This window comes from Dermacentor andersoni, chromosome 6 (genome assembly GCF_023375885.2).
Source record: "Dermacentor andersoni chromosome 6, qqDerAnde1_hic_scaffold, whole genome shotgun sequence".
NCBI lineage: Eukaryota > Metazoa > Arthropoda > Arachnida > Ixodida > Ixodidae > Dermacentor > Dermacentor andersoni.
The window spans coordinates 23,456,629-23,476,261 of record NC_092819.1 but is presented as its reverse complement, the minus strand read 5'-3'; the positions used below and the strand labels follow the sequence as shown (position 1 = coordinate 23,476,261).

General features: G+C 48.3%; 2 protein-coding genes, 1 long non-coding RNA gene and 1 pseudogene across 3 annotated transcripts in view; 1 reads left to right on the top strand and 3 right to left on the bottom strand.

The window, feature by feature from the left end:
• The window catches only part of LOC126521378 (cubilin-like), a 259,243-nt gene that overhangs the window by 119,728 nt on the left and 119,882 nt on the right, over nt 1-19,633 (bottom strand). The window lies entirely within an intron of this gene.
• LOC129382261 (uncharacterized) overlaps nt 1-19,633 on the top strand; it is a 113,738-nt gene that overhangs the window by 37,000 nt on the left and 57,105 nt on the right. Inside the window, exon 3 of the long non-coding RNA XR_008610363.2 lies at nt 1,554-1,597. This is a non-coding gene — a long non-coding RNA (uncharacterized lncRNA). The remainder of the gene's footprint in view (nt 1-1,553; nt 1,598-19,633) is intronic.
• On the bottom strand, nt 7,499-7,678 carry LOC126521758 (U2 spliceosomal RNA; annotated as a pseudogene).
• On the bottom strand, nt 14,630-15,421 carry LOC129382260 (uncharacterized). Its single transcript, XM_055065943.1, has one exon. The coding sequence runs from the start codon at nt 15,307-15,309 to the stop codon at nt 14,656-14,658; it is 654 nt and encodes a 217-aa protein (XP_054921918.1). The 5' UTR covers nt 15,310-15,421; the 3' UTR covers nt 14,630-14,655.

Here is a 19,633-nt window from a genome sequence, read left to right as displayed (position 1 = left end):
GACCGTGCTAAGTGCTTTCGTGCGCCTTTCGTGCCTGTATTTTTTGTTTGCCCTGCAACGACGAGGAGTACCTGGCGCCAGTAAAAGCCGCCGACCTCCACTCTATATTCATGTTAATAAACGAAAAGTGCGAGCCGTAATCGCGTCGCTCTTACAACACGCGTAGCAGGCAGCGTGGTAAGATATTCAAGCTAGCCACGTACACAGTATAGGTGCACATGAGGAGGACAGGAGGGCACTGCAGATGCGCGGCACCGGCGCAATCAACGCCGCGCGACCGACGACGTCCACTGTGCAATGCGCCGTGCTCGTGTTTACTCCGTCCCTTCTTCGTGTGTACCCAGTGCGTATTGTAGCCCAGCGGCAGCGTCTCGCTCCCGAGACGAGATCTGAATTACTAAGCGAGGCATTGCCAAGCCGCGCTTTCCCGACAAAATCGTGCAGTGCCGTCGAAGACCTAGGTTGCTTTGGACGGTGTAGGAGGGCTTGCCTTAACTCCACGGGAGCCGCTTTACCCCCTGAGGCTAGGGCTCTGTGATTGAGGACCAAACGCTTCAAGGAAGAGCTTACAACGCAGAGATATGTCGCAGAATGGTCAGCTTCAAGGTCGTATAGTGAATTCACAGCGTTCTCTTACCGTGCGTAATGACTTATTTCCCGACGCGTAATTCCTCCGTTACGAAATAGGTGAGCTATCTTATAAGATGTTTACGGACATCTTGTAGACACCTTTTACTAAACATAATTTTCTTTTTCGATACATCGCCATCTACATACTAGAGATGATACTTTAACAAAAATCCCAAGATTTTTGCAGAAACTTACACTTCTGCAAATTGGCGTAGGATCTTGGCGTGGAAGGCATTCTTGGCGTAATTTCGACGGTGACCATGTGGTTGCCTCCTGTCTTGTTAGTCCATCCTTGTGCGACGTCGACATTTGTCCCGCCGGCGTTATCTTTGCCTTCCCCAGTGCTGCACGCTTTTTGCAAGACGTACCACATGCTGTGGCCTCAGTAGGCAGCCAAGCGCGTCAGGGCCGCCTGCTTCGACGACTGTATGTTGTTGATCGATGGAAATGCGGTCAGAAGGCGTCCTTGCTGTCGTGCGGCGGTTTCAGTCAGCCGAGCTTTATAATGTCTCCACTGAAGCTACTATGGGCGACACTCCACGCGTTACTTTAGGGACGTCTAGCGGAATGAGTGGCAAACGCCGTTGACGATATGAAGGCCACATCCGAAAAAGAGAAAGCGCTGGCGGTGCAGCTATTCTTATACAACCAGAAACTCGGAGACTGTGGCTCTTTCTCACAACAGGCGGAGCGCTGCTGGTGCACAAAGTAGGTCGAGTCGTCGTCGCAGTTTCCGTAGATCGACAAGCTTTAGGGATTGTTAACACGGGATGAGGTATGCACCGTCGGCATGCGCGTGTGCCTAACGTTCCTTCTGACCCTTCTTTCTCTCTTGTCATGAGCCTTCCCCAGCGTGTATGGTGCTAACTAGACATGAGTCTCATTGACTTCTCCATGTTTCTTTTCTCTTCTCTTTACTTTAGATTGCAAGAGCACTCCACGACACGTGATCCTTACAGCGTAAACAGTATGCATCCGGTTCCATTCAATTTCAATTAAGTGTTCAATATTTTGTCTATATTTAAACTAATTTATTCACACATGTGCGTTTCTTTTACATATTGTATTTTCCCACTCTCTCTGTATTCATTGTGACAGTGTCTCTACATTAGTGGATGATTCTAGTATTGTATATTCCATTGTTTGCTTTAGTAGTGCTTGTTCCCTTTGCGTGAACACTTTGCGTGAGCCTGCTCCTCGCTTTCCCTTTCCTGATACCTGTGTATATGTGTATATGTGTTCAAAACAATAATAATATGTGCAAATTGTACGAATATTGTACGAAGTTGTACCACAGAAACCCTCCGGCGGAAGGTGTGGCAACCTAGTGTCAACCTGGTGGAAGGTGCCAACTTAGTGTTCTTTAGCGTTGCCACTTCGTTAGTACTTTTTTTTACAAAGAGGCCAGGTGGGCCGATCCCAGAGATAAGGCAATGGAGCAATGGAGCAATGTGGTTACTTTTCGACTACATTGGCGCTAATTACACCCGTACCTCTAATTTTAACCACTCAGTCAGTAATTGTCGCTTCTTCTGGGCACCGGTGAAGCCATCTTCCAAACAACATTGCATCACAGGAACCCTGCTTAGTCCAAGTGAACTTGATCCATTTCCCAAAAGTATGCCGTACGATGGCTTCGCCTCAACATGCCCGTATTTACGGCGGTGCATCCTTTCAAGGGTTTTGCGCAATGTGGTTAATTTTCGGTTATATTGGCGCTGATTACGCCCGTGCCATTAATTTAAGCTACTCTGCGACTAATACTTGATTCTTGTATCTACATTTTGATACCTTTTTTGACTCACTACTACGCTCTGGAGACGCGAAATGGTCGTTTATTTCTGAAAGTGGTTACATAATCCAACGTACGCCAAGCCTGTGTGAATCTGCTAAGAAGACCTTGACTCCGAGAAAAAGAAAAAACACCTACACCTGTAACGTGGCACTTCATAATATGCGCAGTCATGGAATTTAGTGTATTTCTCAAGAGCCTAGGTTTTTTGTCACACCTTCATTTTCTGCAGCGTCATGACTAACTAAACGACCGTATCGTAATATGCCATTGTGCAGGCAGTGCGGGTAGTGGCAGTATGCTCCTATGGAAGCGAGTTCATGTGCACAGAAGCTTAGAGTTGGGCTGTAATGCACTTCATCTGCGTGTTTTCGCCTTGATTACATGAAAAAACTACTTAATCTAGGTTCTAATTCACAAGGCTGTTCATTCCCGTAAGTGTTGTTTCCTACAGGCACCGCCTTTGCTTATAATATGTCCGACATCACCATTGGTTGGCATGTCCTCTTACTAACTGCTCTTGTATGTGTACGGGCTAACCTAGATGTAACAAATACGGATATAAAGAAATATCGGATGTCATTGAGTAACTCTACAGTATTTCTCGCGAATATCAACATGTAAAAAACATGTTTACAGCGAATACCGGATAGAACGAAGGCATATTCGTGTTAAATGCGGCTTCGTTATAACGAGGTGAGAACGTACTCTTTTGTTAGTCCGGGCCGTGGTTCACACTTGAAACAATGTGAAATGTAACTACCTAAACGCGAAGCACATTTTTTAGTATTTTTGTAGAGTATTGCGCTAGTCTTAAACATTAAAATAGGGCTACGCGTGGCACCATACAACTGCGCAGAAGTCCGCGCCTGTGTGCTTAGCTTTTGATGCTACGCCCATAAAACTGGGCCGCCAGAGTTTGTTTACCTGTCGCCATCCTTGTTATGAACGCTGCCTGTCGGCAGCATAAAAGCCATTTCTTCTCTGCGACCCGCTTGACCCCGTGAACTGTCGCGCGATCAAGCGAACATGTGTGTGGTGTTTAGGTTCCTGTGCGATTGTGCGCTTGTTTGTTTGCGCTTACATGGACCAAAGTACAATGCAATTTCCGCTTTCAAAAAAAGAAAGAAAGAAAGAAAGAAAGAAAGAAGCTGAGTTGCCATGCGCATTGTTCGCAAATTGACATGTCTATGCCTAACAGTAGAACAGTTGTGCTCTCGCTATGTTCTCTATATTCTCGTCTGATTTCTTCTTTTCTTTCTTCTTTCTTGCTTTAAGTGCTTGTTTGTAGGCACACTTTATTTAGCCCAAACAAAATTGACTGATTGAGTGATTGATTGATTGATTTAGAATCAGCGCATTCCGCCCTTACCGCCTTCTTAGTCTTCAACGTGCTATCAGATTGACTTCTGCAATTTCTCGACGCCGCAAGTAGATATGGCCTTATTCTTTGCGTCTAATTTTGCATGTTGCGGAACGCTGTTGCATTACACAAATATGCATTCCACCGATGCGGGCATCGTTATCCCAGTGTGGTTCGCACGGGTATCTAAACAGATGAAACCGCAGCAACGCGTAAGACTTGGGTTGATCGAAAAGAAAAAATAATAATAATAAAAGCGTAAAACCGCGCATGCCGATAATATTAACCGATCGAGCAGTTTCTTGTTTCGTAGCGTTAAGGTCACGGGATTAAGCTACACAAAACATCGATGCCGAAGCGGCGCCGCGCACCGTCGACTCTGGGTAAACATGTCAGGCAACGAACTTAAGCAAACAGTGCGACGGCACGCCATGGTAACATAAACAGCTGTGCTCCGGCGGGCCAAAACTGCGCACTGTTGTAGAAACTGCGAGCAGTGCGTAGGTGGTTGCTGCAACGTGCGGTCGAAAGTAGCGCCGAACTTCGCCTGCATCAGACTGCGTATTCGCCGCTTCGTGGCAAAGGCACGTGGTGTTGTTTAAGGACGACAGGCTTCGTTTTTAAGTCTCCCCACATTCGTGGTGTAAGCTTCGCGGTATCATTCCTTCCCTTTGGTCGTGAATAGTGGGCGTTGAATGTCGTCGCCGCCTTCACAGCGTATTCTGAATCTCCTCTAGAGGCAGACGACGCATGAACACTGGCTGTAGTTTTCTGCTTCTGACTTGAAAGCGCTAAGCTGTCAGTTTCACAGCTAGTGCGATCTCTTTACCATGGCCGACTTCGCATCCACAATCGCTAACCCAACCTTGTTAACGCGATAATTTCATTTGAGGGTTATGAAAGAACCACCCCCTCCCGCGTACAGTCTTTTCAAGTAAATGGATAGTGCTGCTGCTGCTCCTAATGCTAGCTGCTAACAAGAGCGTCCATTAACTATGATGAGCGGAGGCGCCGTTTTAACGAACTCCGGCAATTTCGAACGCGCCATAGCGATATTTCTTTAATAACTTTTTCTTGTTGTTAGCCGAAGGATCGTAATTTAATACTTCGCGTTGACGGCTTGGTGGGCAATTATGCACGATGAAAAATCGCCTGCACCTCGCGGAGGGGAGCTCCAAGTTTCTACGAACGTATATGTTTGTTCTCCAGAACACCGCAAAACTTCCAGAAATCTGCATCGTATTCATCGTGGCAGGGCGTACGTGCGTGCGCACAAGGCGTTCCTTAGGCGGCTTTCGTAAACACCGTGGTGGCTCGCAGAAAAAAAAGAAAAGAAGAAAGCCGCGGTGAAAACTGTTTATTACTTCAGCAAGCGATCGAGCGAGGAGCATTTCTGTCATGTTTAGTTCATATATTATGGAGAACTCGCTGTAGGATATGAATGAAGAATAAAAATACGAGAAAAACACGGAGAAAAGGAGCTAGTTCACCCTTCGGCGCGCCCGCTTACGTAGAGCACGACTAACAAACAAACTGCGCTTCGTCGTTGGCCAAGCACAGAGAGCCCGGTTCAAGTTGCACAGCAGGTGCATGCTAGCATGATGACGAAGCTCACGGCGCGAGGAGCCTCACTTTTGACTCGGTTAACCTCGCAAGCAAGTCTAGACGAACGCTATAGAATGTTCCGTATTCTACAGCTTGTATACATACAGACTCTGGACATCTGGTCCTTTAGCTCGTTTTCATATAATGGGTGCAGACTTTTCGCGAGCGAACCATTTGGAAGTCTGTTCATTACAAATATTCATGAAGAGAAATAACCTTCTTAGCGCATTTTCTCTCTGGGCAGACTGTATACACAGTATGACTAAAAGGACAAGTATGTGAAAGCGCTAATCAGTTTACCTGGGAAAGAAAGAGGGAAAGATAAACAAGAAAAGGCGGGGAGATTCAGCAAGGTCGCACCCGGTTGGCTACCCTACACACGGGTAAGGGTAAAAGAAGGATAAGAAGGACAGGCATTGTGCCCACACCGGCAGGTGAATGTTCACTCACGTATATAGCAACAAGCGCTCGTCTGTTCCGTTTGCCTTCAAGAGGAGCTTTAGCACTGGGGTGGCCTTGTACGTACTAGAGATCTGCGGCCAAGGTCCCAGTATCTTCACGCCCAAGAACAGTCTGTCGTCGAAGCGGCTAAGTCGAGTATGCAGAACATGTAGTCTGCCCGAAGTTTAGAGACATTCTGTAGACTGTCACGCGGCACCTTGCGCCTATATTTAACTAGTGGTCAATGTTTACCTAGGATAGTGCTCAAAGTTGTCTACAGCGGTCGAGCAAGAATACCGTCAGTCCAAAGCAAGCCCACGTTTTGACGAGGAGACTTGTCTTCCTCAGGACGAAGACAAGCGCTTTTGTCACAGCGTTGGCTTCGCCAGACTGAAACATCCTTAATTCAAACACTTCTAGTCAATACAAATCTCCATATACCTGTGAACCTCTGTCTCGTTCGCACACGAGCGAGTGGCACGTACGTTGCGAGCTCTGAATGTCAGACTGACTTTCGAGCAGCGGTTATGTATGAAGATGCCACACGAACGACCGCACAGACACACATGCAATTCCGACTGGCTGTGCTGTACAGCCTTTGAATGGATTTGTCCTGATTTGCCCTGTGCTTTCCTTACTTCTGTCTCTACGGTAACCCTCCGCCGCTGCTAGAACCAGCGGCGGAGGGTTACCGTAGAAGCAGACTCCGATGAAGCATGCAGAAATTACACGGCAGGTAGAATCAACAAAGGGGCACTACGAATCCTCCTCGAGGGAGGGCTTCCGAACGAAAAGATACTGCATACGATTTTCTGGGTGCCGGGTCACACCGGAATAGAGGGTAACCAGAGGGCCGACAGTCTAGCTCGCGAGCTCACATACCGAGTGGGACAGTCAATGGACCCGGATACCACTATGACGGTGGAACCAACGTACGCGGAAATACTAAACCATCACCGAGGCAAAATGATAATATATCCACCATCCCACCCATCTTTAACACAACACGAAGCAGTCGGCTGGCGAAGGCTGCAGACATGAACATTCTCCAATCTACACATCCTACATAAATGTTTCCCACTCAATACAGGGACACATGCCCATGGTGTGGGGACATCCCAACACTATATCACATCACATGGGAGTGCAGAAATAACTTCTCTTTCCACAAAGAAAAAAAAAACCCAGTGCAGAACAGTGGGAGGGCCTGCTCACCAGCGGCGTGCTCACAGTCCAAAATGAATTGGTGCAACACGCTCTCAAAGTGGCCAGGCTCAGCGGTGCTCTGGAATAGAGGCGCCGACCACTCAAGACGACGGAGACTTCAGTAAAACATGAAGACCTCGGTTAGCCGCTGAAAGCTGTAAATAGAGCATTAAAGCTTTTCCTTCCTTCCTTACTTACTTCTAATATAATGGTTGATGGCCAGAGGAACGCCTCCAGCATCCGCTAATATATATATATATATATATATATATATATATATATATGTGTGTGTGTGTGTGTGTGTGTGTGTGTGTGTATGACTGCGTTGGTATGGCGGGAACTGTGCTGGCAACGTTCATTTTCCGCTGCGTTATTCGTTTCTTCCCCTCCACACTTGAGCACATTTTTACAACGAAGCTGTATGTGGAAAGTTTCCAGCGGATCGATATCCGTAAAACAAAAAATCGTGGGCCGACCCCGAGGATAGTGAAATACCAGACCCACCTGCAGCAAAAGGAAGCAGGCTTCAAGCACTCTTGCAAAAAAAAAAAGAAAATTGATATCTTAGGTCCAAATACAGCCCGTATCAGGTATTCAGCTGATAAGAACAGATACTACACTTTGTCCCGCATCGGCCTTGTCTACGTTCGCACCGCCTTCTCTTTATCGGCGTTCCAAGCGCTTGCGTATCTCCCTTCCTTTCGTTCCCCTCTCCCGTAGTGGCGGTGCCGTCGAAACGTCACGCGTGTCTAGTTTCATCCGGTTCCTCTGGGCGGCGGTCCCGTCGTCCACGCGAATGTATATAACGATCACGTTAAATGAGCGATTACCTATGTTCAGAATTTTGTGTCACCTCTGTGTCGTATGCTAAACAGCTTCGCTGGTCATCCACCTTCCCAGAGTGGAATGGCTAATGATTTTTTTTTTCTCCTTCCCGTTTTCTATATGCATAGTCATATAGTGTCCTAAAAGTTCCTAGTTCAGAATACGAGCTCTTACTCGAGACATATACGCTGTAATGCGCGAAAGTGCTCACTGCCGCTTCGCGGGAAGTCCCGATGATTTTTTTTTTTTTTCGAGTAAATGTGGCCTTAACAAACTCTTGCGGTTCCCGCGTGCCATGGTCGGCGGCCTCCTGTGGACGCTGGGTCATTTGCTGGTCGTAGCCGCACCCCCGTTAACGAGATGTCGCTGGACGCCAACATTATGGCCGCCGCTGCATAATTGCTCCCGTTTTCTCCAGCCGTACAGCGTCATTTTCTTTTCGTTCTCAGTACACAGCCTTTTTTTTCCTTGCTTACGGTTAGCGATGATGTCTTAGACAAAGCAGCTGGTGTCAGCGTCGCTCTGCGCGTTCTCGATTAGCCTTCTTGTTTTTTTCATTTTTCATTTCTTCTTTTCATTGGTTTTGCAGGCGAAGCAGGAACGATGGAAGCCCATTGAAAGAAAGAAGCGCCAGCGCTCGGGTTTGCCTCAGTGGTAAAAAACAAGGGAAGGATGCGCGCATCTTTAGAATGATCGCTCGTCAAACTACGCGGACGACTTGAGAAGGTCTTGCGTATGCAAATCTCGATAAGCGCCAGAGAGCATTTAATATACGGCACTCCCATTACACGCTCCTGTCATTAATCTTTCGGGTCTGCGCTCGCTCATGAATATACAAGCATTCGCTGGTCAGGAAAAACGACAACAACGAAAGAACAGGAAAACCGGGCGCTAGAAGTTTCAAAACAACAAGCGAGTCGTTTCTCAGAGCATGTCGCCCGACGTGATCGATTCGACTAAAGTTTTCTTGCGAAATGTGTGGCATTGCGATGTTTGCATTTGTAGATGCTCTTTGTTGCGGAGATGAATTACGTGAGGCCACAATTACGGCGTTGATTGGATCCGTCAAGAAGTTCTCGGTTAAGCTGCTTTGCGAATTTGACTGTGCACTTACGTGACATAATAGTTTTAGTGAAAAGAAGATTGCCAAGCTCGAATCCATCTGCGTAAGTTGCTACATATTATGCGCTGATTGCCGTCCGGTTTATATCGGTCAAACAAGAAAATTCTCAAGAGAACTCAAGAACCGTAAACCTGACGTCAGAAATAATAGTTAAACTACGAACGCCATTGCCGAGCATGCCCCGAACCATACTCGCAACATTTACTGGGACAAGGCTACTATAGAAGCATAGAGAAAAAAGAAAGAAACCTGTAATGCAGGCTTCTTCTGGAAGGAATTATTATTTAGTCAACACTAGCTTAGATAAAGCGGACAGCAGGAAACATACCGTCCGTTTACGCACACTCAATACGTCTTGCTTTGCGTGTGTTAGTAACAGCGTTAGCTTGTCCTGCTCAGTGAACAAGGACGGACCTTGTCTTCTCTAGACAAGGTTCGTGACCGTGATTCACTTCATATTAGAAGATGGAGAGAGAAATGTTAAGAGTAAAGAAGCGAGGTTATGCAGACTGAGCCCAGTCGGCTACCCTACACATTGGAAAGGGAAGAAAGAAGAGAAAAAAAAAAGGTTAGAAGAACGAGAGAAGTGCGTACAGCACGCACGCACGCACGCACACACACACACGTTCAAGCGTTCATCCTTCAGTAAATCACGAGGGGGTTACATAATGAGCTGGTGGACCCTAAGAAACGCAGCAGCGCTTTTGTGACTTTTGAGCATCGCAGAGGCACGAGGCAGCGGTCATACGTGTTTAGCAGAATATGTGGCACTTGAGTGGCGATCCGTGAACATGTGTTCCGCACCCCAGCATTCCGGACTCTCTCCCCGTACCTGCCATCAAGGAGCGTCCGCTGGAAATGTAGTTCCTGATTAACCGATTCCGAAATTATGAGTTTCAGCTAGGCTGGGCAATTTTGGTTAGCCGTAATAGTTATACAGCTATCTGAATAGCGTGGCCATAATCGGCCCTTCACTGAAAGTGATGAGAATGGTTACTGGAGGCAGAAAAATATTCGCACGACGAAGCTGGGAAAGCTTACGTTATAACCAGCTATGCGCATCTGGTTGTTTGCAGGAGGATAGAAGATGGTCTTTACGGAGCCTATGCCATTAGCTCTAGTACCCGCAAGTAAACACACTTCGCCGGTTGGGTGCTCAATATAATGAGGCAATATACCAACTATCTCTGTAAGTATGTACAACGGAAAGCAAACAAGATGCCACTGCGGTGGTGAGTCATTACATAAAGCGCATAACGTTTTCTTTCTTTGCGCTTTACACAACCAAGCGGGCCGACATGTATGGCTGAGCGGAAGGCATCATCGCTCCATTGACGCAATGAGGATCAGCTCATTTTGTGTTTTGTGCTGCCGTTGTAAAATGGCGCTGTCGATGCCGATCATATTGCGCCCGCAATCTGATAATCTCGATTTGAACAATTCTAGGTATTTGGATTTTTCGAATCCGATAGATTTATTTGATCTAGCTGCCTCATGTCGATGACGCATACCTTTAACTAATGCTGCGTGAGTCAAAATGTTCTCCGGTATTATTAACGTCAGAATACGCAAAAATGTTTTAAAACAGGTATTTTTTTCTGTCTCTTGGCCGATATAGCTTTGCAAGATTGCAAACGTTTCATACAAGACAAAACACTTAAAACTTGTAATGGCTTGGTGTACCTGCGCCAGCGGCATTTATTTGCAGACAGATTTTCCTAAATATACGACCAACGCTTTAACAAGATTGACAGCATCTCCTATTACCGCGTAACAAAATATATGTAACTAATCAATGTAGACGGCAACTACTCACCTCTTTAATCTATATTTTCTGTAAACACCTTAAAAGCCACTGCGCAATTTATCGCACCAGACCGAGGTCAGTACGCCGATGAAGTCGAACTAACGCTTTTGTTTCCGTAAAAGATTTCAGAGCCAGAGAGGTACAGTGCCCCACGCTCATATAGGCATGCCCTAATAACGCCGTTGACTCGTATTCTAATGTTGTGTCGTTCGCCCGACGGACGTCAGCAAACTGTCTAGTCAAACTTCTTGTTGCCTAGATTGGTAGCATGAACACATCGAGCGCCTTCTTACGTCCGGAGTCACTGATAATGAGTTGCTCGGAAAATAGACGCTTCATGCTTTCAGCATTGTCGTGATTCGTCGCAAATGAAACAGGTGTAGCATTGCTGTGTGCGTCGGATTGACTTTCTTTTATTGCGCTCAATACCTTCAGCGTCACACACACAAAGCTTCCTTAAAGTTTTGGTCAGACAAGCAAACACGTTTTATGTCAGAGCACCAGTCCTGAAAGCGTTCTTCCTTGCCTACTCTGATCCCTTTACACGTGAATGCGATGATATGCTCGACCTACCTGATCCATTCGTTGCTAGTCACGACGACGATGATGAGTGGGAAGACGCGCACGGGGAACTTGTGGGTCACTCGTATAAACACGCGCACGCACACGCATAACAGGATGACCGCGACGACGCCGAAAGACCAAACACACACAACGCACAGAGATGTTTCTACGGGCGACGATATTTGCCTCTACGCGCACACATCGTCTACGACTCTAAGACCGCGCACATCGAATACGATAACAAATATACAGACAACTATGAGTGGCACCCGCGCGCGCGACGCCTTTTTAGTCGATGCAAATTGACACGTTCCTCCAGAGACGAGAACCACATGGTCACCGTCTTCCCCCACCGCCCGCTTTTCTTTCTCTTTGTTTTTCTGTCGTCTTGTCCCTAGCATTCACGTCCTTACGCCTCTGGGGAGCGGTGACGTCGCAGAGAATCGGCGAAATCTCGAGCGCTGCGCCGGTGACCCGGCACCCTTCGCTGACACCGGGTCGCTGATCTCGTGCAGCCGAGAGCGCAGCTCTCGGCGGGATCTCGCACCGCCGACTGCGAAGCGGGAACGAGCTCCTCCGAGCCACTGCGTCCCTCGTCGCCCGCCGTCCAAGTACATGTCGACGTGCGTCAGCCAAGTTCAGACAACTATGAGCACCGAGCTCTGCGTGTATGCGATGATGACGATTAGGAAGACGACGAGGAGGATGAGCACGAAGCCGACGGCGACGAGAAGCATCATCGAAACTGCAGGTGTTTTTGCGCTTCGCCCTTCAGTGGGAAAAACTTGTGACGTCACCAGTCGGAGTGGTCGAAGGGAGGAAGGGGGCTGAAGAAGCCGATATCAGCGGTTGCACCTGAACATCGATGATGGCCAATTATTCTTTTTTTCGCTTCTTCAAAACCAGTGCTCCCACTTTCGCCTCCTGCTGTCTTCGATGTTTAACCAGTCAATAAAAAAAAAGTCAGGCTGATCGCCGGTTCACGGACTTCTGACGTCACGGATAGGAAGGAAGAACCCGGTGAGTCAGACTTCTCGTTGCTCGAAACTGTCGCTGACGCCTTCTCCCGAGAGACACAGGTCTTCGACAAACTATTACTGGAGACTGTTCAGGCGGCGTTCAGAGGAGATCGTTGTTTGCCGAAACGAACTGATAGAACTGCGTTCAATATTTTCTTGCTCGTTCGTTTTCCCCACCGCTCAACTGATAAACAAGGCACGTTGACTATGTTCGTTGCTCAAGAAATTCCGGTTTACTCTCGGCGCTGTTATCCTTCGGGGTGGAAAGGTTCGACGAAATGATCGAAGTGCTATTCGCCTTAAAGCCTGGCGGACTGACACGGAACTCCGGTGAGGCGTGCTAGCTCGAGGGCACGTCGGATGTTCAGAATGTGATAAAACAGTTCACCTGTCGTGATGCACACACTTTGAAATTCGGTTCTTGACTGCAATGCGAAGCGTGCTTCTTCCTCCTCGACTTAAGAACGACAACGCAGTCGTTGCAGAGACCGGAGGAAGCGGGAGTGGAGAGGACGAAGAACGGAGGAGCGAGAGCCCAAGTTGAAACGTCGTCCAGATGTCACCGTGTCGCGGCAGGTGCCGAGGCAAGCAGCAGCAGCAGCAGCACTGTCGTCCAGTGCTCGGCGCCGTGGGCAACTGGTGTCGCTAGCGCCGCCGAAAAGACGAAGCCCCGCCGGGTGGTCTCGCCTCCAAGGTGTGCGCCCGCATCTGCTGGCAGGTGGCGCGCCCTGTCGGCGCGCACGCGCATCCGCGCTCTCACCAGGAGGAATGTCGGTCGGAGCCCGCGGAGAGCGCGCGGGTTGTAGGGTTTTCGACAGCGGGTGTGAAGTGCCTGGAGCGGCAGTCCGTCGCTTCGCACCGTCGTTCGCCGAACTCGAGAGCCGAAATGGCATACGACTGAAAATGCTTGCAGGGTGTTTGCCGGCGGGGTGGATCAGTGGATGTGGTAGTCTGCAGCTTAGCAGAGTTTCACACCGGGTCACGGCACCAATATTTACACAGTTGTCGAATGAAAAAAGCACGCCTACTTACTTACATTGGAAGGGCACGTGAAGAAACCAGAAATTGTCAACATTAATCCAGAAACCTACAGTCTTTCCAATCTCTCCATTATTGCTCTGGGAAATATTAAAAGTAGAGGGGGGTGAACACTCAAAGTTTCGAATAAGAATTTATTATTACAGACTAGCCGTTCGTATTAGTATTTGAAAAGGAACTGTTCGGTATTTTCGAATCCAAACCAACCATGTATTTTACAACTGACCGTTAAATTATTTTTTTTCGTCATCTCAACAAGGCATCGCAAGTTATCAGAAGTGAAACAACGACATAAGTCTTCGGAGCAATAGAGAAATAAAATTAATAATGCTAGTTTTGTTATTGCTTTCACGGTGGAAGGCCACATGACAACCGGCCAATTTCGCTTCTACTCTGTCGTTTGGTGTTTTTGACAGTCTATAGCCAATAGCAGTTCTACCTTTTAAGCTACAACCAGTGATGTTTTCCTTGCAACGGACCCTTTCACGTTTGTTTACGGTACACAAGTCGTCTGGCAGCTTTTCCCTTTTTCAACAATGTCCTACCTTTCTTCAGCAACCAATTATTTAGCGTTTTTAGAAAGCTCCATTTCATACGGTAGCAAGCAGAAAGCTCGTTTGCAACCACGATCGAAAGCTGTCGAGAGGCTATTCGTGCCGTTTTTAATGACAATTAGTAACTCGTGTTTAGAATTGATCATTTGTCCCTGATAATCAGCAACGTTTCTCTTTCTTTCTTTTTTTGCATTATTTGGTACAGGTGTGGTACCTAATTTTCTAATATTCCTTCTAATGTTCCTCCTGCACATATATGCGTCCGCGTTTGATTATTCTGTGTTCGATTTGACATTTGATACTTACTATTCGTATTCGATTCGTATTCGAGAAAGCTGACATTCGCCCACCTCTATAACGAAGGCGTGGCATTAACCGATACGCACGCGTTCCACATAGGGATAGCCGGCACAGCGACGATTTCAGGCTGATCCGGAGAGACGTGATCGCACCAGCAGCTTCCATGATTGGCTAAAGCCCACTCAACATCAGTGTGCTGGATAGAGCTGCCTTCCGCGCCTTCTTCGTGTTCGAGCACGTCCCCTTCGCCGTTTGGGGGTACGGTTCTAAATTGAGTTTTCATTTTCTTCACGTAATGACAATGATTGAGTGAGTCTGCTTTTATTAAAACGAAGGAAAGAAAGTGACACAAACAAAATGTGTTGAACACAAAAGACAGCCGTTTTACTCACGGGCTATTCGTGTTATCGCCTTTCTCTGGAATGTCCGGCAGCGTTTCGTCGAACTTGTTGGGAGGCCCGGCATACAGAGTGGCATGTACGGCGCCGACCACCACGGTGGCTCGAAAGGACCACACGACGGCGGACCAGATGCCCGAGGTGTACAGAAGCAGCAGGGCCACCGGTGCCGCCACGCCCAGCCTCTCGTTTTTGTCGAGCACGAGACCACACACGGCCGCCGTCTCGTCGTCCCGGTGCAGCTTGAGCGCGACGAACACTGCGCATGCCACCGTGAAGTACCCCACGAGTTTCAGGCTGGACACGACTTGGCCCACCAGGATGACGATGAAAAGGGCTCCGTAGTTAATGAGGAAGCGACCCACGTTCGATCGGATCCGGTCGGCGACCTCCAGGGTCGAACTCGGCATAGAAAACTTCGTGGTGTCCGCGAATTGCTTCCATGGCTGTGCGTGCTTGAGCTGTTCGCTGAACCAGGTCACGACGGCACGCCGAACGTCGAAGTCCTTCTTTTTGTAAGAAAAGGAGCGGCGCGGCGCGGGAGTAGGCGCTTGCAAGGTGGGCGGAGCACCACCCGAAGGACCCGAAGACTGCGGGCTGGAGCTAAGGGACTCTCCTCCGATGTCTCCTTTCTCGCGGTTCATGGTTTCGAGCGTGGCGATAGGCCGCTACGCTAGCAGACTGTGGCTGAATAGAATCGGTAGACGTACCCTGCTGACCTCTTTAGTGGGCTCGGTAGACGCTGACGTGACACGGTATCCGTGGAACGAGCAAGCTCACGCGAATGCGCTCTAAATTCACGCGCTCTATGACTGTTTTTCTTCCTCGTCGCCGTCGTATTGAGGGAGCTGCGTAGAACCTTTTCTTATCGCCCCTCGTATCTCTGTGGTCAAATGCTGCGACTGTCTTCGTTCGCTGAGAGTGTTCGTTTCAAGCTGATTACTCTCTCTCTTTTTTTGTTATTTCTACTCCGTAAAAAATAATAATACCATTGCGCAAAGTTACAGGAAACAGTGTACAAATGAGGCCTGCCAAAGTCGCGTACGGCTTGAGTGACAGTGCCTAGCAGGCAGCAGAACCGCATTAATTTTAATTGACACACATTATACACTTTAAATTTCATTATGGTCAAAAAGAAAAATTCATTTCTCTCCGAAAGTAAACGAACACTGAAGAGGAGAGAGTAATACAATTTTTATAGCGTTACTCTCTCTTTGTTACTGTCTTTCTGCTAGCGCTCGGCATCTTTTCATGTTTACTGGATGGCGCTGTCGGCCTGTCGATTTCTCAAAGGGTAACATGACACCTGTTAATGAGGTACCCTAAATATAAATTTGCGGAAAGACGAACGAATCCAGCAGTAGGAAGCAAAAGGCTTGTTTCGTGTTGGCGCGACCGATGCAGATAGTCTAGCCAGGCTTGCGACGGAAAGAACCACCGGCCAGTTTCATGGCATACATTCGGAGCGGGTGCAGTGCACATGAAAGGTAAACATGCACACCGGGCATGCACCGCGAAGATACTAGCGTTGCATAACTGATGCATTTTCCGTTGTTACGCACATACACACGATGCAACCAAGACCAGTGGCCATATATCCGTATAATTAAGAGGAGAAAAAAGAAAACCCGAACCTTTCATTTTCACTACGGGGAGGCGCGACTTCCACAAACAAATACGACTCCCATTTATTCGTCTTATCGAAAGGAGATCGCTCGCTCGCATTTGCGAATGATCGCTCCGACAAGCACAACACCGCAACAGTCTGAGGCTAACTGCGAATTATATTTCGCCAGCTATCGGGTCACTGCTTCGCTTCACTACTCAATTGTCTACCGGCTGTTGCGAATTGAGGTGGCGTTTGGGCCAGGAATCCACCCAGCCCATTGGCCAGTACGTCCGATAGTAGGAATGAAGGAAAAAGGGCTTATTTTACATTACTTACACTGGCACCAGATATGGAAGCCCACTCCATGTAGGACCATATTAAACGCCTGAGTTCACATCAGGGCACGTCAGCCCACCTTGTTGCACGAAATGTGTCCGCTTTTATTACCGTCGTCTTCCCTAGGAGACTAGACTAGGGAATCCGATGACTGCATCGCGGTCATTCTCAATAGTCGAATCGATCGCAAAATGCCGCCCATGATATCGCACCGTTCCGCTGAACTCCGCCTCCTACGTTCCACCTTCGGCCCCGCATATGGCGCTAGCGCTTAGCATTCGGAACGCGAGGTCGAAGCCGTTTCTGCGCTAGCATTCGACGTTGGCGCTTTCCATCAATTAGTTCAGGTTGTCAGGTTCAGGTAGAGGAGTCTGTTGTTGAACCGTGAACAGTGGGCGTCAACGCTGCGTCGACTTCTGGATAGGCGCTGATAAATGGGAAGGGGGATGGGGGGAGGGTTGACTCGTGGTAAACGTCATGCTCATCGCCATATTAAGACGTAACACGACCCAGTCCCCTCATGCCGTTTATCTTGCATAATAGTTGCGTTTAATTAGCGCTAAGAAAAGACGAACACGTAGGAAGAGCTGAGCACGAGTGCCATACTAAACTAACACGGAGCTCCGCTGACGCGACTGCCGCGCCAGGGTCGAAGGAGACGCAGCGCACAGCCGAACATGCGAGGGATTTCGCAACATTCCGGCCGTCTGCGATCCGACCACGGTGCGCAACGAGGCGAACAGGGTGAGAGAAAACAGAACTAAACGCAGGAAAGAAATAAAGCAAAAAGAAAAAGAGAGAGAAAAGTTAAGCAATAGAATCCAACTTCTTTCATGCGCGCACTTTCCCGGGGCGGCGTAGGGGCTCCGTCGCGTCTTCGCCGCCTCGTGCTGCTTGTGAAGAAGAAGACACAACCGATCTCGAACTAGCGGGAGTGTGGAGAGGTTATGAAACGAGGCGCAGACATAAACACTCTTGCCCCGCATCTGTCAAAACAGCGAAGCCACGTTGAAACGCCCGGAACGAGCTGTCTCTCTCTCTCTCTCTCTCTTCCAATTCTCCTCGAAGCCGCCGCGCCCCGAAGGGTTGGACGGGCGCTCGCTTCTTTTAGCGCGCGAACCAAAAAACCAGAGAACGCTTGCTTGACGGAAGACCGTCTAACGCAACAATATTTGCCGCCAGGGTTCAAAGCTTTTTGGCGAACGCGAGGCAGAGACACACAAACACGCGCGTACATACATGCGCACGCCGTTTTTACATCGCGTTCGTTGGAAACTTCCTGCCCGACTTCGTTTCTACGCCTGAGGTAAAGTTTGAGCTTTCTTTTTTTACAGTACTCTTTCTTTCTTTCTTTCTTTCTTTCTTTCTTTCTTTCTTTCTTTCTTTCTTTCTTTTTTTCTTCCTTTCTCTCTTTCTTTCTTTCTTTCTTTCCTTCTTTCTTTCTTTCTTTCTTTCTTTCTTTGAAAGTTCGGGTATTCACTGCCTTTCGCTTGTAACGCGCAATGTCTTACTCGTGCTGTCCTGTCAAAAACGGCTGACAAAGAACATACACGCACGGTGAGACTAACCCGCCCTGGTTTTGCATTGTTGCTGTCCAGCCTGAAAAAATCGCCACAGGTGCAGGCATGCAGCGCCAGTGAATAAATTGTCGTTGACATTCATTCTGCTTCGCTTTCCTGGTACGAGTGAGACATACTAAGAAAAAATAGACGCAGTCATTGGACGTACTGGTTACGCACAGCCCCGCACTGAAGAATAGTGTGCGTTGCAACGCTATTATCGAGTGTTTCAATCCCTAAGTCTCGCTTGCGTGGCGTCAAGACTCATTTTTTATCATCCAGTGCCTCATCATTCGCCTTAATTACTTTACCGCGCAAGTGGTATCGTAAATGCTTACTCGACTGATAGTTCCAGAACCTACAGAACTGCGCGCGATTACTCGCGCCGTGCAAAATAACGATACAAGATTTCTTGAACTGCGCTTGATCGCTTGATCTGCGCTTGATCTTGAGCTGCTGACGTAGCATTCTTCATATATATGCATTTAAGGCAAAGCTTTCTTTGAGCACCTCACAGCGGCTTGGTGTTGGTCGTGGCTATCTCGCCGGATATACTTGTGGTTTCACGAACCTTAACTGTGCTGATAATGCAAGTGCCGAAAAGCGGGCTCACCAGCCGCCGTAGCCTATTAGCAATGGGTTTATGCTGCTGAGCTCGAGGTCGCTGGCTGTATGGGGCTCTTGCATTGCCCAGGGGGCGCTGCGAAAAAGGTGCTAAAAAGCGCCCTCCGTCCAAAAATGGGTCGTACCAAGCTCTGTCGTCTGCTTCGGAAAGCACGTTTACAATACGGACCCGCCACTTTCGGTTGTGTTTTATCACGGCCTGCAGCGAATATCGGGCGCCGAAAATTTTTTTCAGGAGTGGCACGCTGCGTAAAGGCAAGAAATTATGCAGTGCCGAATACGTGTACGCCGTTTAAGAATTAAGCGGCGAAGTTTTAGCGCGGTGTCAATCGCAAGTGAAGCGAGTCGCGTACGAAGTGGAACTTCACGTAAGGTTTGCACGCTGCCCGATTCAGGCGCACAAACGCGAGGAAATGCTTGCTATAAATGAATCCACAGCAGCGATAAGCAGACATCATGTGTACGGAACTGCTAGAGCACACGACGGTACGCGCCGCGATGTACGAACTGCTCGAGCGCACGATCGTACGCGCCGCGACGGCAGCGGTCTTTCGACATGCCGCGAAACGGCAGGCCTTCCGCAATCTTTGTTGACTGCATGCCGACAGACAAGTAGTTATACCTGCACTGTAGTAGCGGCCATCTGTCCCTTTAGCAATTGATAAATAACTGATGCAATGCATATGAGCTCGCACGTATACGTGCGAATCGCGCTGCAGCGCGAGCTCGTGCGCTGCTCGCTTGATGTAGCTTTTAATGACAGCGCTCGAACATCGATCTGCTGTAATCAATACTACATTGCTGCGCTGCCTCAACATGCTGGCTTGAGGTCAAGTATGA